Source organism: Oryctolagus cuniculus, chromosome 12 (genome assembly GCF_051225735.1).
Source record: "Oryctolagus cuniculus isolate XC-2025 breed Fujian yellow rabbit chromosome 12, ASM5122573v1, whole genome shotgun sequence".
In the NCBI taxonomy this organism is placed as follows: Eukaryota; Metazoa; Chordata; class Mammalia; order Lagomorpha; family Leporidae; genus Oryctolagus; species Oryctolagus cuniculus.
The window spans coordinates 45,837,264-45,852,965 of NC_142878.1; the positions used below are offsets into that span (position 1 = coordinate 45,837,264).

A 15,702-nucleotide genomic window follows, 5' to 3' on the forward strand; every position below is an offset into this window, starting at 1 on the left:
GAAGCTAACAGATTTGCTGTTAGAGCCATTGTGCTTTTTAAGTAACCATGAATAAAATGAGAAAGATTCCAAAGTTTATAACACAGGCAAGCATTATCTGAAATTCTAAAAAGAGAAAGGATGGATTCTGAAATAATTGCAAAAGAAGCATAGTAATGATCCCTGACTAAGTGCTAGAATCAGTGTGTTAATAAATAGTCTGCAAGCATTTAGGAAATAAATCCTGGTCCCTGAAAAGAAATGGTTAAAAGTTAGAATTAGGGACTGGCACTGTGGTATAGAGAGTAAGCCTCCGGCTGCAGTGCCGGCATCCCATATGGGCACTCTTTCAAGTCCCAGCTGCTCCACTTCTGATAGAGCTCCCTGCTAATGGCCTGGGAAAGCAGTGGAGGACAGTCCAAATACTTGGGCCCCTGCACCAACGTGGGAGACCCAGAAGAAGGTCTTGGCTCCTGGCTTCCCTCTGGCCCAGCCACAGACATTGCAACCATTTGGGGGTGAACCAGTGGATGGAAGACTCTGTGTGTGTGTGTGTGTGTGTGTGTGTGTAAATAAATTTTAAAATCTTTTAAAAAGTCAGGATGAATATTAGTTTATTTAGGATGTATTATTCCACAATAACTATCCTTTGGTAGAATGAGTAAAATCAAGACTGGTAGAATGAGTAATATCAGACCTAATGTGTCTTGACTGTAATAATGTATTTGGGCCAGAGCCACAGCTCACTAGGCTAATCCTCCACCTGCAGTGCCGGAACCCCAGGTTCTAGTCCCAATTGGGGCACCAGATTCTGTCCCGGTTGCTCCTCTTTCAGTCCAGCTCTCTGCTGTGGCCCAGGTCCTTGGGCCCTGCACCCACATGGGAGACCAGGAGGAAGCTCCTGGCTCCTGGCTTCAGATCGGCGCAGCGCGCCGGCCATGACAGCCATTGCAGGGTGAACCAACAGAAAAAGAAAACCTTTCTCTCTGTCTCTCTCTCACTGTCTAACTCTGCCTGTCAAAAAAAAATACTAATGCATTTGAACATATCTCCTACGATAGCTTTTGGAAATTTGTATTGAGCACTACATGGACCAGATTGAAATACTCCTTGGAGGAAACCTTGCTTGTTTAAAGTTCTTGGTTTTAAGAATAATTAATAGGCATAGAAATTTTTATGATAAAGTCTACAAACCTGTGTGTAAGCCTTGTAATGAAAATAGTTGTAATATTTGATTTGCCTAGCCAATTGTCTTACTCAGTATTGGCATGGCAGAAAGGTAGGAAGGTGAGCTGCACTAACAGGAGGTGATTACATCGTATTTGAGTGCTGAAATGTGGAGTCATAAAGATACATACACACACACTCTTACCTGTATTCAAGTACATGAGCATGTGACAGAAGTGTAACTATGAAGAACTAACTGTCCACAAATTAAAAAACTAATTCATTTATTTTGTTTTGACACTGCTATCACTTAATGAGTTAGTGGTATAAAGTGGCTGCTGTCTGCATAGCATATAGGAGCACAGGTTTGAAACTGGTCCCCCTGGGTTTCAAACTCAGCTCTGTTGCCCAGGAACTGTCTGACTTAACTGACTTACATGATCTTTTGAATACTCCATCTTTCCTTTTCTATAAAGTGGAGATGAAAATAACTCACTTGTTAGGAAGAGTAAATAAGAATCTGAATGTAGTTTTTAAATGGAACATTTTCAGATCTCAGCTATTTGATTAATATGCTTATAATTCAGATTAGTGGCTTATAATGTGAACCAATCCTATCAATTAATGATCACTTAATTTTAACATTGAAAAAAACACTCGTGTGCAACTTAGTCCTGCTAAGCCACACTGTCAAGGATGAGCAGGGCAGCAGTCCCTTTTCCCACACGAAGATACTGGGGTCAGGCTTCTGTGAACGTGTCCACGTTTATTCACAGGCACTTATATTATAAAGGGCAGGCAGAAGAGGTGTAACCAACTCTGGGGAAGGCCAACTAGAGGACAGAATGGTGGACACTGGCACCAGTATGCCTATCCAATCAGCTTGAAGGTCACGTAGCTTCCCAGGTGGCTTAATGGGCCTGGGCTACATATGGAGTTGTTTACCTGATTGGCAGAAGGCGGGGGAGGAGAAAAATATGGCTGGGCTCACCTAACTGCTGAGATGGTCCACACTAGTGAATATTAAAATAAGAGCACACAGGAAGTCTGGGGAGATTGCAGAAGCTGTGGAAGAGAAGGATAAGGGGACTTTCTGTTGTTGTTGTTGTTGTACACTTTATTTTTTTCAACTTTTATTTAATAAATATAAATTTCCAACGTACAAGTTTTTTTTTATTATAGTGGCTTTTCCCCATAACCTCCCTCCCACCCACAACCATCCCATCTCCCACCCCCTCACCCATCCCATTCTTCATCAAGATTCATTTTCAATTATCTTTATATACAGAACATCAACTTAGTATATACTAAGTAAAGATTTCAACAGATTGCACCCACACAGATACACAAAGTATAAAGTACTGTTTGAGTAGTAGTTTTACTGTTAATTTGCTTGGTACAACACATTAAGGATAGAGATCCTACCTGGGGAGTAGGTGTACAGTGACTCCTGTTGTTGATTTAACAATTGACACTCTTATTTATGACGTCAGTAATCATCCGAGGCTCTTGTCATGAGCTGCCAGGGCTATGGAAGCCTCTTGAGTTTAGAAACTCTGGTCTTATTTAGACAAGGCTATAGTCAACGTGGAAGTTCTCTCCTCCCTTCAGAGAAAGGTACCTCCTTCTTTGATGGCCCATTCTTTCCACTGGGATCTCACTCTCAGAAATCTTTCTTTTAGGTTATTTTTTATTTTTTATTTTTTTTGGCCACAGTGTCTTGGCTTTCCATGCCTGAGAAACTCTCATGGGCTTTTTTAGCTAGATCCGAATGCCTTAAGGGCTGATTCTGAGGCCAAAGTGCTATTTAAGACATCTGCCATTCTATGAGTCTGCTGTGTATCCCGCTTCCCATGTTGGATCGTTCTCTCCTTTTGAATCCTATCAGTTATTATTAGCAGACAGTAGTCTTGTTTATGTGATTCCTTTGACACTTAATCCTTTCATTATGATCAATTATGAACTGAAACTGATCACTTTGACTAGTAAGATGGCATTGGTACATGCCACCAAGATGGGATTGATTTGGAATCCCCTAGCACATTTCTAGCTCTGTCATTAGGGGTAAGTCCGAGTCAGCATGTGCTGAACTGTACATTCCCACTCATATTTAACAGGGATCACTTTTCAGTTAAATTTAAACGCCTAAGAATAATTGTGTGTTAATTAAAGAGTTCAAGCAATGGTATTAAGTAGAACAAAAAAATACTAAAAGGAATAAAATAGTAAATTGTTCCTTACAGTCAGGACAAGGGCTGATCAAGTCACTGTTTCTCATAGTGTCCAATTCACTTCAGCAGGTTTTCCTTTTATGTGCTCAGTTAGTTGTCACAGATCAGGGAAAACATATGATATTTGGGGGACTCCATGTCTTCAAAGACTTGAACATTCATAAGGAATATTAAGTTCTCCACTGCAATAAGAACATACATAGGTCCAACGAGGATGTTATTAAAACAAAGCTTCTTTTCTTTGTGTAGCTAAGTGTCACAAATTCAAAATGGTGGATTTTGTCATTTTAATAACTTGTAGTAGCAATTGTGGGTATAAGTTTTTTCTTTAGGACTAGATTGGGAGCTTCTTGTAGGTAGGGTTTTATCATTAACTTTTTATTCCCTGAGTGATTGCCAGTGGTATACTTTGGGAAGATGGGGTGAACAAACAGATAAATCAATGAATGATTCATACATATGAGGAACTCTAACTACATAACTATTAAAGCAATTTGGACATGAGTAGTAAAGAGACCAGTGTAACAGTAAAAAGAAGAAAAAGTAAAAGAAAATGGACTCTCTTTTAAAAATGGGTTTAGTGAAAGGCATTTGGAGAGTATAGACCTGAACATTCATACAATTCTGGATTATGAACCTAATTAATGAAAAGGATATTTTACAGGGTCTAGAAACAATCACAAGTAGATGTTAGTTCTCATATGATAATGTACCAATTTTTCTGTAACCTTAGAGTCCCAACATTTCTGCTTTCTGCTGCTATGAGCCCAAAAATAAAAATTTACACACACACACACGCTCAGCCTAATTTCCTAAACTGCTTTTTCTCTTGGTGCTGCTTGTTGCCTTGCTGTGTTTGCTCAGGTCACTGGGTAGCTGTGGCACAGTCAGACTTAGGACTGTGTGCTTCATTCAGCTTTGTCATCCTCACATAGCATTCCCTTCAGACACTTCTAGTTTCTCCACTAGCAGTAGTTCCCTTCCCATTAGGCAGTGTGGTTCACTGTTGGTGCCCATTTGGGAACAAACCAGACCTTTTGTTGAGTTACTACACTCCTACCTTCCTAATTGCAGAATTTGCAGCAGAATGAGTGAATTAATACCATGTATTTATTCCCTGCGGTGTCCAGGGAAGCGTAATGCTGCAGCATGTGTGCAGTAGCACTAAGCTCTCCCCGTGCTCCTCATCGTCCATTTTTGCTGTGTGACTTCACAGCAGCAAGAATGGAAGGTGCACTTTACTCACCAGTGAGTAAATCATGTGAATGAATGTTTTAAAGCACATGCCCAATACACAGTTCACTGAGAGAGCTGCGCTTTCAAAAGCTCTCTGAGAACACATGCTTGGAATTTGAAATCGTACTAAGTACTGCACTTCCTCAGTGCAGGGATACCTAGCTAAGACAAGAGTGTACGGGCATAGACTGCATGTATATGCATATTGCTTCATTTAATTTTTTCAGTCAACAGATACTTCAGTGTTTGATTCTACATACCCTCAGTACAGGCAAATAATTGGGGTGTTATCAGCTAAATATACAATTCTATGTGCCTAAAAACTGTAGAAATCATTTTTCTTTGCTCCAAAACGAGAAAGATTTCTGATTGGTCTTTATGGAATGAAGCCATCTTTGTTCCTCTGGATGCCTGTAGCAGTCTGCATTTCCAGGTCCATACAAGTAAAGTAAACCAAACCATGGAGTCAGAGCAGTTTGATTCAGGTCTTTGGTGTTTGGAAAAATTGACAAGTTAATTATTGCTATTAAATCAGCTTACCTGTTTGGATAAAAGGTTTGGTGGAAAGATCCATTTCTAAGACATAATTCCCAGAGTAGGTAAGGATGAGAATTAACTCTCTGAAGTGTAAATACTTGGATTACAATGACAGATTGCACTGAGCTATTTTTTGGGGAAAAATGTTTAAGTGAAAGAAAGAAATATGGAAGTTGTTATAACTGTGACTAGTAAGTGTAATATGATGGCTTCAATAAATAATGAATTTTTAGTGTACAGACTGAGAATACAATTTCCAGGAAAGCTGAGTGAGAACTCCATCTTATGGTATTTTGGGTAAGTGGGTGCTCTGTAAAATGGATAATGAGAAGAGTTAGTTTTTCTTCCTAAATTAGGAGCCCTGTCAGAGCTAGGTGTGCACATGAAAGGGACTTTCCATGCAGACAGTCCCAGTATAATTAAGTTAGTGTGTTGCTGATATGTTTGGCAGGAATGAGCAGATGAGTGAGGAGCAAGTGGGGCTAGAGAGAGTGTGTCCAGTCATCAGTGTGTGTAGTGACTGTGAAGTTGCAGTTATTTAGGGATCCCCAAGGGTATCTCTGGAAAAATTCAGGCAAGTATAGACAAAGGAGAGATACATCCTAGGGTTGATCTGTGTGTAGATGGGCCTCATAACAGAGTATGAGAGGCTGTCTGTCTTGAATGATGCACGTATACCCTGATACCCGATGGAACCTGAATAATACATGAACTGCTCTGTCTGAGCCCATACCTGTAGAGAGGTTGGCCATGGTTCTCCAGCTGAGCCCCATGCCTCTAAAACAAATGCAACAAGAATGACAATAGGAAGTATTGGCTAGTAAATCAACTCTGGCCTGAAGTGGCCTGATAAACAGAGACATTAGCTAGGAGTACAGGTTGGAGCATTGTCAGTGGGGGTAATTTTCAAAGGGTCCTAGATTCTTGATTAACCTGACAATGCGTTTTATACCATAGCTGTTGCTTCTCCAAGATGAGAGTCCCACGCTGAGATTTCCAGGTATCTGCCTGAAAATCTCAAACTCAAAACTTAATTAAAATTTTGGATTGTCAGGAGATCAAAACATTTGGTCAGGCCGGCGCCACGGCTCACTTGGCTAATCCTCTTCCTACAGCATCGGAACCCCAGGTTCTGTTCCCGGTCAGGGCGCCAGATTCTGTCTCAATTGCTCCTCTTTCAGCCCAGCTCTCTGCTGTGGCCCGGGAAGGCAGTGGAGGATGGCCCAAGTGCTTGGGCCCTGCACCCACATGGGAGACCAGGAGGAAGCACCTGGCTTCTGGCTTCGGATCGGCACAGCGCGCCGGCCATAGCAGCCGTTTTGGGGGGTGAACCAGTGGAAGGAAGACCTTTCTCTCTGTTTTTCTCTCTCACTGTCTAACTCTGCCTGTCAAAAAAAAAAATGGTCAAAATAGGATCGTAGGTTATGTAAAAGTAGTAATCTGTTTATTCAGTGTGTTTTAGCCAGGATTGTGGGACAGATTTAATCAGAGTTATAAGCTGATCACTCAAAAATTTTAAGGTAAGTTGATAATCTTTCTTCCTTTAATACTCAGTCAGAGACAGGATACTAGGCTGCGTGGGTTGTAGTTATAACCATTCAGAGAACAATTCTTGTTAGATCCATTTCTTTCCTGTCTTCCCCTAGGAAGTCAATGAAGACTTGTTAGTTATTTTTTAAAAGCAAAAGTAAAGTGAAAGAGATAAGTGTTTTTCTGTTGGGCCATTGGTTTGTAGGCTCCAAGTTTATCATGATACATGATCCATGTCATTCTATATTTTTTCTATATAATTACAATGTCCAAATGTCTATCATTTAATTCACTATTAGAAAGCTCATTATGCGTAGCAAACATTGGATGCATTTCATAATAAAAATAACACATGCTTTCTTTTAAATATTGGTCTTATCATTCTATTAGTGTATGACAGCATCAAATGACATATTTAAACAAAATTCCCTTTCTTAAAAAATGTACTAAAGAGTAGACCAATTGAAATTTACATTATTCAAGAGACTCTGATACTCTTTCCTTCACAATTATTTCCAACTTCACTTTTTAAGTACCCAATTAATTAAATATGTATCGTAAATAAAATGAAGTTCATGGTTTTAGAATCCTCAAGGGGAATTTTTTTTTTCAGATTGTAGTACCTGTTATCACTGTGTTACACTTGACTGTGTGAAATAACAGAAGTGGAATAAACTGTAAATGAATTGTGCATATGCTCCAGATTTATCATCTCTTTTTAATAATGATTAAAAATGTTTTTCAGCCATCGATCTTATCAATAATTTGCTGCAAGTAAAAATGAGAAAACGCTATAGTGTGGATAAGACCCTGAGTCATCCTTGGCTACAGGTAAAAATCAATCCTTGATTTTTCTTGGTTGGAGAAATATTTATAGGATTCTAACATTATTTGTGGAAACTTTTCTTCTATTTTAAAATGTATGATAATTCTAACATATATATAATTATATATATAATTCTAAATAATAATAATTCTAATTAATTTGTTTGCCAAATGCATGTAAAATCTTAGGGTTTAGTAATAGTTTAGTGTTTCAAAACCTCTGTCTCTACAAAGGAAATGTGATAGAGGAGAGATACACATATATACGCACACAGGCACACACCAAAATAAGCACTAAGAAAACCCACCACCACCAACAGAAAACAAGGATAATAACATGTCTCAGAGGGCCAGATTTCAAAAACTTCAGAATATAAATCCTGATAAATGTCCAAATAGTTACTCACTGTATTCAATCAAAAGCTCTATTTTTAAGTCCTAGGCTATTGGAACATGGAAAAAATGCATGGCAAATGTAAAGTACATGTGTATGCTTATATGTTATCTTAAATATTTGTTGAACTTAAAGTTTTAAAAATGATACTCTGAAATACTGAAGGATTATTTGTAGGCATTACATTTCAAAGGGAAACAGAAATTCCTAATTGCTTGACTGCAAGCATTAATTGCATACACGTCGATCCGCGGTATCATATGAACAGTATGTATTTGAAAGGTTAGGTGAAGAGGATGGCTTTGCAGCTCATGCTGTAACTTGAGGATATGTGATGAAAGATGCAGCACTGTTAGAGTGGAAGAGAAAGGGTAAGTCTGCTTGTGGGAAGTGACAACATATGAAAAGGCGTGTTGTGTTGCAATGATCTCTATGGCAATGTTTTGGGATTTCTTCTTCAGGACTATCAAACCTGGTTAGATTTACGAGAGCTGGAATGCAAAATTGGGGAGCGCTACATCACCCATGAAAGCGATGACTCAAGGTGGGAGCAGTATGCAGGCGAGCAGGGGCTGCAGTACCCCACACACCTGATCAATCCGAGCGCCAGCCACGGTGACAGTCCTGAGACCGAAGAAACAGAGATGAAAGCCCTCAGTGAGCGTGTCAGCATCCTCTAAGTTCCATCCCCTATAATCTGTCAAAACACTGTGGAATTAATAAATACATACGGTCAGGTTTAACATTTGCCTTGCAGAACTGCCATTATTTTCTGTCAGATGAGAACAAAGCTGTTAAACTGTTAGCACTGTTGATGTATCTGAGTTGCCAAGACAAATCAACAGAAGCATTTGTATTTTGTGTGACCAACTGTGTTTTATTAACAAAAGTTCCCTGAAACACTAAACTTGTTATTGTGAATGATTCATGTTATATTTAATGCATTAAACCTGTCTCCACTGTGCCTTGGCAAATCAGTGTTTTTCTTACTGGAGCCTCATTTTGATAAGGGACAGAACCTATCCACGAAGCAGTTCCATTTGGTGTGTCCCATTGGTGTTGTCTTTGTAAGCAAACTCTTGAAGAGTCAATTATTACCGGTGTTCTATGAACAACTCCAAACTCACCTGGGGAAAAACAAAAGGTGGGATGGGTAGGGTAAAGGACATGAAGTCCTGATATAAATGCATGAAAGAATTTCATTGTGTGGTTTCAAATTCTTTGTCTGCCTGGTGTTCCTCATTATGTTTAAACTCAAGTAAACGCACCTAGGCATGCAGGGCCTACTGTTCTTAAACCTAAATGCCTTAGAAATGTAAACTGCTCTATATAACAGATGTATCTCCCCCTTTGTAACAACACCCTGCTGTACCATGGAAAACCAGCAGCTAAGTGACCTTTTGCCTTTGTGTATTTTTCAACAATAACAAATAAATATTCTTGTCAAAATATGTGCCCATTTGATTGGATTATTTCCATTTGTTGTCCACGCTATTATTTTCAGACCAATTAGAAGCAGAAATATCTACTCAAAAAGGCAGGACAAAAATCTCATGGTGTAGAATTCAACTTGATGCTGAAGTGGTCAAAAATGTTTCAGAATATAATGAACACTTTCAGTCTTGCAGTACTTCTAGTTTCCAGTAGTAAAGACAGCTTTCAAACATGATGCTGCTAGTCATAGTTGGAAATACTGCAAATAGCAATCCCATTGGAGCTTCCTGATTTAGTCAGTGTAAGTCAGGGACTAAGAATACTGATGCTAGGGACTGGCATTGTGGCACAGCATGTCTCTGCTTCAGATCCAGCTTCCTGTTAATGCACATCCTGGGAGGCTCCAAATACTTGAATCCCTGCTACTCATGTAGGAGGTCCAGATGAAGTTTCAAGCTCCTGACTTTGGCCTGGCTCAGCACTGGCTGTTGTGGGCATCGTGAGGAATGAACCAGCAAAATGAATCTCTTTCTCTTTTTCCGTGTTAATCAGCCTTTCAAATTGATAAATAAAGAATAATATTGACTCTGGTTTCTTTTCATATTCTCTCAACAAAATGCATACTGTAAAATAATCCCTAAAGAGAAGATCAACTCAAGTGAGATTATAGACCCTGGAGAAGAGAAAGCTGTTACTGTTCCTCAAAGTCTCTGTGTGTATGGAGTGGGTGATGTGGGCTGTTTTCCTCATGGCAGCAGAGTGACAATCGTATACTATGAGAAAGAAAAAAAATGTAATTAATATTTGGAGGTATAAGTATTGTGAGACACTGGAATATATTATGTGAGCACATTAAGACTACAGATTCTATTTCCACTTGGATAGAGAATGGGAGAATAGTTAATCTTTCTAATGGTTAGTCTTTTATATTAATGCTGAATTTTAAACAAATACATCTGAACATTTAAAAATTCCTCCTCAATCTACTGCTTTTTTTCAGAGCCTATTCACAGCACCAAACACATCTTTCTCTCCATGCCACATTTCTCTCCGTATTGCTGTAACTACAATTCATTCTTTCTCATTTGTGTGCCCTATGCCTCTTGTCTTTTTGTCTCTCTTTGACTGCCCCTTTTGTGCTATATATATATACTTAGTGTAACATTTATTTCCTGTGTTGTATTTTTTTTATTTTTATTTTTATTTTTTGACAGGCAGAGTGGACAGTGAGAGAGAGAGACAGAGAAAGGTCTTCCTTTGCCATTGGTTCACCCTCCAATGGCCGCCACGGCCGGCGCGCTGCGGCCAGCACACCGTGCTGATCCGATGGCAGGAGCCAGGTACTTATCCTGTTCTCCCATGGGGTGCAGGGCCCAAGGACTTGGGCCATCCTCCACTGCACTCCCTGGCCAAGCAGAGAGCTGGCCTGGAAGAGGGGCAACCGGGACAGAATCCGGCGCCCCAACCGGGACTAGAACCCGGTGTGCCGGCACCACAAGGTGGAGGATTAGCCTAGTGAGCTGTGGCGCCGGCCTCCTGTGTTGTATTTTTACTATTTATGTTAGCTGTTTTCTTAAAGATTGCTTAAGAGAATATGGTGTGCATATTTACTTGTCAGTGTTAACTGCAAATTAAGACTAACAAAACCAGTGAGATATACAAACTGTACTCCATGAGACCTCCATTTCATACAACTTTTTTGTGATACTACTGTCATGTATATTATGGCTTTATATATTATAATACAAATAATACTTTTACACAATAACATAATCTGCAATTATCCCGTAAATCAGTTGAGAGACAAAGGCAGCAAAGTAGATTGCCTTTTTATACCTGCCTTTACCATTGGTTCTGTATTTTCTTATGTGAGAAGAAAATACTATCTATATGTAGTTAGATTTCTATTCTTCCTTTCTGTAGTGTTTCTTTAAAGCAGGCCTGCACGCAACAAATCTCCATCTTTGTAGATCTGGGAGTGTCTTTATTTCACCTTCATTTTAGAAAGATAGTTTGGCTGGATGTAAAATTCTTGGCTGAGAGATATTTTTTGTTTCACTTTTTTACCATTTTTTTGATTTTTTTTATTTTTTTAAGGAATGCAATTTCCTAAGTACAACTTTAGGAATATAATTATTCTTCCCACCCACTCTCTCACCCCTCCTTCTCCTCCCTCTCCCCTTCCCAGTCCCATTCTCCATTAAGATTCATTTTAAATTAGTTTTGTACACAGAAGACCAACTCTATACTAAGTAAAGCTTTCAACAATTTGCACACACACACACACACACATACACAATATAAAAAACTGAGAACAAGCCTTACAGTTAATTCTTATAGTACAACTCATTGAGAACAGAGGTCCTGCATGGGGAGTTAGTGCACAGTGACTCCTATTGTTAATTTAACAAATAACACTGTTATGTATGATGTCAATGACTCGACAGACTCCATCAGTATTTAGACAATATCATGAGCAAAGTGGAAATTCTCTCCTCCCTTCAGAGAAAATTACATCCCTCTTTGATGGCCACTTTTTCCGCTGAGGTCTCTCTCACAGAGATCTTTCATGTAGAACATTTTTTGCCACCATGTCTTGGCTTTTCATGCCTGAAATATTCTGACGGGCTTTTCAGCCAGACCAAGAAGACTTAAGGGCTGATTCTGAGGTTAGAGTGTTACTTAAAGCAATTGCCATTCTATGAGTCTGCTCTGTGGACTGCTTCCCATGTTGAAACATTCACTCCTTTTTAATTCTATCTATTGTTACCAGACTCTTGATCCTATTTATATGTCACTTTGACACTTAATCCTATCTGTATGTTCACTTTAATACTTAATATGATCACCTTAACAATTAAGATGGCGTTTTTACCACCAATTTTAATGGGATTTGGAGTCCCATGACAAGTTTTTAAACTGTATCCTTAGAAGTAAGACCATAGGAATGTATGCACAACTATACAGCTTTACATGTTTCACTTTTGTGAATATGTAATCCCATGTGTTTTAGCCTCTTGGGTCTGACAAGAGATCACCTTTAATCTTATTATGGTTTTCTTTTACATGATGAATTGCTTTCAACATTTTCTCTCTGTCTGGCCACAGCTTGACTGTGATGTGCCCAGATGTGATCTTTGTGATTACCTTAAGTTTGTTTTCCTGGATGTATAGATAAATGTTTTCCATCCAGTTTGAGAAATTAGGACCATTGTTTCTTCAAATATTTTTCCTGTTCCTTTATCTACCTCCTCTCTGGGACTGCCATTAAATAAAAATTTATATATTTTGGTGAGTGGCAGAGGATTCTGAGTCTCTTCATTTTATTTCATTCTTTTTCTTTGAGTTCTTCAGATTACATGAATTTATCTATCTTTAAGTAAATTGGTTGTTTATTCAACAATATCCAATTTTTCATTCTTTTTCTTTGAGTTCTTCAGATTACATGAATTTATCTATCTTTAAGTAAATTGGTTGTTTATTCAACAATATCCAATTTGCTGTTCAGCCCCTCTGGTGAATTTTTCATTTCATTTTTATTTTTAAAATTTTTTTATTATGATTTTCTTCTCAAAATTATATTGAATGAATCATTTTTATCATACTGTAATTCTGTAGATGTGAATTTCTTGATTTTTCTGAACATATTTATAATAGCAGCTTTGTAGTGCTTGTCTAACCAAGTCAAACATTTGGGCTGTCTTTCCAAAGCTCCACCCTATCAGAGACAATTTCCATGAGTGCAGTATTACTGTGTATGTGGCACACTTTGCTATTTCTTTTCATGTATTATATTTTTGTTGAAAACTAGATAATAATTAATACTGTAGTAACTCTGTATTATGTTCCTCTATCCAGAGGTTGTCACTGCTGTTGTTTCTTGCTTAGTAGCTTTCCAGAATTAATTCTCTAGAATCTGTCTCCCTTGCAAAAACTTGTAAGACAACTTTGTTACATGGAGCAGAGAATGGGGGGGGGGGGGTAGAAGCATGCTGAAAGGTCATAGGCTCCCATTGGTCTTCCTGAAGTTTGTTAGTTTTTCTTAATACATGCTTATCAATTCCTTGTATCTCTGGGCCCATTTCCAAAGTCCCAAAGTGCTTGCTTTAGAAAATTTTGTAGTCACATCATGATTCTTTGGGAAAATATTTGCTGGGCTTCTTATACTACCGTTCTGAAAGTTCCTAAAGAACTTATCAGGCAAACTGATTGTCTTGTGAGAAGAAAATATCTAATCTGAAAACATTTGATTTCCCTCGCTCTCTTGCTCACTCTTTCTCTCTCTCTGGACATGACCCACAAAAATCTTCAAACTCTTAGGGGTCATCTCAGCTAACATCAGCATGGTGTTTGAGGAGATGCTGAATTGCTTTTTCATGTACATATGTAGCACCGGTGATAACTGTTCTGCATGATTTCCTCAGCATTTTGAGCTCCTTTTCCCCTTGTCCCTCTGGTTTGAATAGTCTATCTCCTCATTCTAAATTTTCTTGTAGTAGCCCTTCTACTTGGCTCTGATTTGGGTTCATTCTTGCCTCCATTGAGAGAAACCACCACAATCCCTAATTATCCTTTTCGACCAACAAATTACCCTTGGGGAAAAAATGAATAAATACAATAGCTAGGCTTCCCCTTCAACATAACAATATACACAAGTGAGTTCAAACCTTGCTCATCTTTCTAGCAAAGATCATTTCTACATTTTCTTGATCTGCTATGTTTCTCTTGTGATTTTTCCTTCTTTTTTTTAACAACCCATAAAATGAAATCCTCATTTTTTTGCCAATGAATACCTTGTGAAAAGAGTCATCCATAGTCTCTGATTCAAAATTTATAGATTGTTTCAATATAATGTAGCTGCACTCTGGGTGACCATAAAGCATGAAAATCTCTGATGTCTTGTTAGAGATATTCACTGGTATAACACATAAAACTTAGTGCATACTTGGCTCAGGCATCAATAAAGTTTCAGTAGGCGATATTTGTCATGCTTTGGTCATCCATTGAACATTTTAACCACTTAGCATGTACTGAGACTGTAGTAGACTAAAAGACATGTCGCTACTGCCTTCATTTCCTCTGACTTCCCTTCTGTAGTATCCTGCTTCTGTTTTGATGAGGTACTACGAAAGGCATGAACTTTGAAAATTGACAAGCATTGATTCAAATCTCTTGTTTTGTGAACTTAGACAACGTACTGTAAGGTATCTGAGTCTCAAGTGTACTCAGGAAAAGAATACAATGATACTTTAGAGTGTGGATGGGACGACTAAGTAGCTATTTAAATTTCTTAGTCAAGTTGCTAGCAGTATGTTACAGCTCAACAAATATCAATTCACTATATGCGGTGTTCTGTTCTCCTCTTTCAGTGTTTTCTCCCTCTGATAAGATTTCTAGCTGTTAACTTAAGTACCTTCACTAGCACCCAATATGGGGCTTCTTCAGTTCTTCGGTTCTAAAGATTCATCAATCCAGTTTCATCTTTGCACAAATGTATACGATATTTTTTATTAGAGATCTCACTGTGACTTTCAATTCAATTTATGTAAAACCACTTGTTATTTTAGCCCTCAAATCAGCTGTACTGTATCCATCTAAGCAGAACTTTTTCATTCAGGCCTTTCTCTCTTATGTGTAGTCTACACCCCACTGCCAGATTTATACTAGAAGTATGTTCTGTAGGCAAAACTATGCAGAATAAGCTACACTTGGACTTCATAAGATTGTAGCTTGTGTACATAGAGAAATAATCATTAGAGCCAATTATCTTTAGACAGACTGGTGTTTCAAATTCTAATTACAAATTTTTAGCTTCATTAACATGTGTTTCATTTTGTATCTTGGCTACCACATTTTATTGTTACAATTCATTAAAAATAATGTGAAAAATGAAGATGATCATAAACTTCATCATGTAAGCAAATGAAAAAAAAATAGTGCCTGAATAATGGTAACAGCACTTTATATTTGCATAGCAACTTCCTTTTAAGGAGCTCAAAACATTTCACAAATATTATCTCATTAATCCGATGAGTACTGCAATAAAAAATAACTTCTTGGATCTCTTAACTAAGAAAATTGATGCATCAAATGGCTACAGTTTGTTTCTATCGTTGCCCACTGAATCTGAATCAGTGAAGCATAATATTTATAACCATTTATTATTTTAAAGCATATTTAAGTAAAGTTGGCCTTTTAGTGGTGTACATTTTTAAAGATTTATTTATTTATTTGAAAGGCAGAATTACAGAGAGGCAGAGGCAGAAAAGTCTTCCATCCGCTGGTTCACTCCCCAAATGGCTGCAACAGCCAGAGCTGGGCCAATTTGAAGCCAGGAGCCAGGAGCTTCTTCCAGGTCTCCCACGCAGG

General features: G+C 38.3%; 1 protein-coding gene across 3 annotated transcripts in view; it reads left to right on the forward strand.

Annotated features, from left to right (window-relative positions):
* Positions 1 to 9,348, forward strand: part of PRKD1 (protein kinase D1) — a 349,145-nt gene extending 339,797 nt beyond the window's left edge. For all 3 annotated transcript variants that reach the window (XM_051822738.3, XM_051822739.3, XM_089309363.1), the window contains 2 exons: positions 7,426 to 7,511; positions 8,361 to 9,348. In XM_051822738.3, coding sequence (XP_051678698.1) covers positions 7,426 to 7,511; positions 8,361 to 8,579 — 305 coding nt within the window. In that variant the 3' untranslated portion in view covers positions 8,580 to 9,348. The remainder of the gene's footprint in view (positions 1 to 7,425; positions 7,512 to 8,360) is intronic.
* Positions 9,349 to 15,702: the final 6,354 nt, after the last annotated feature.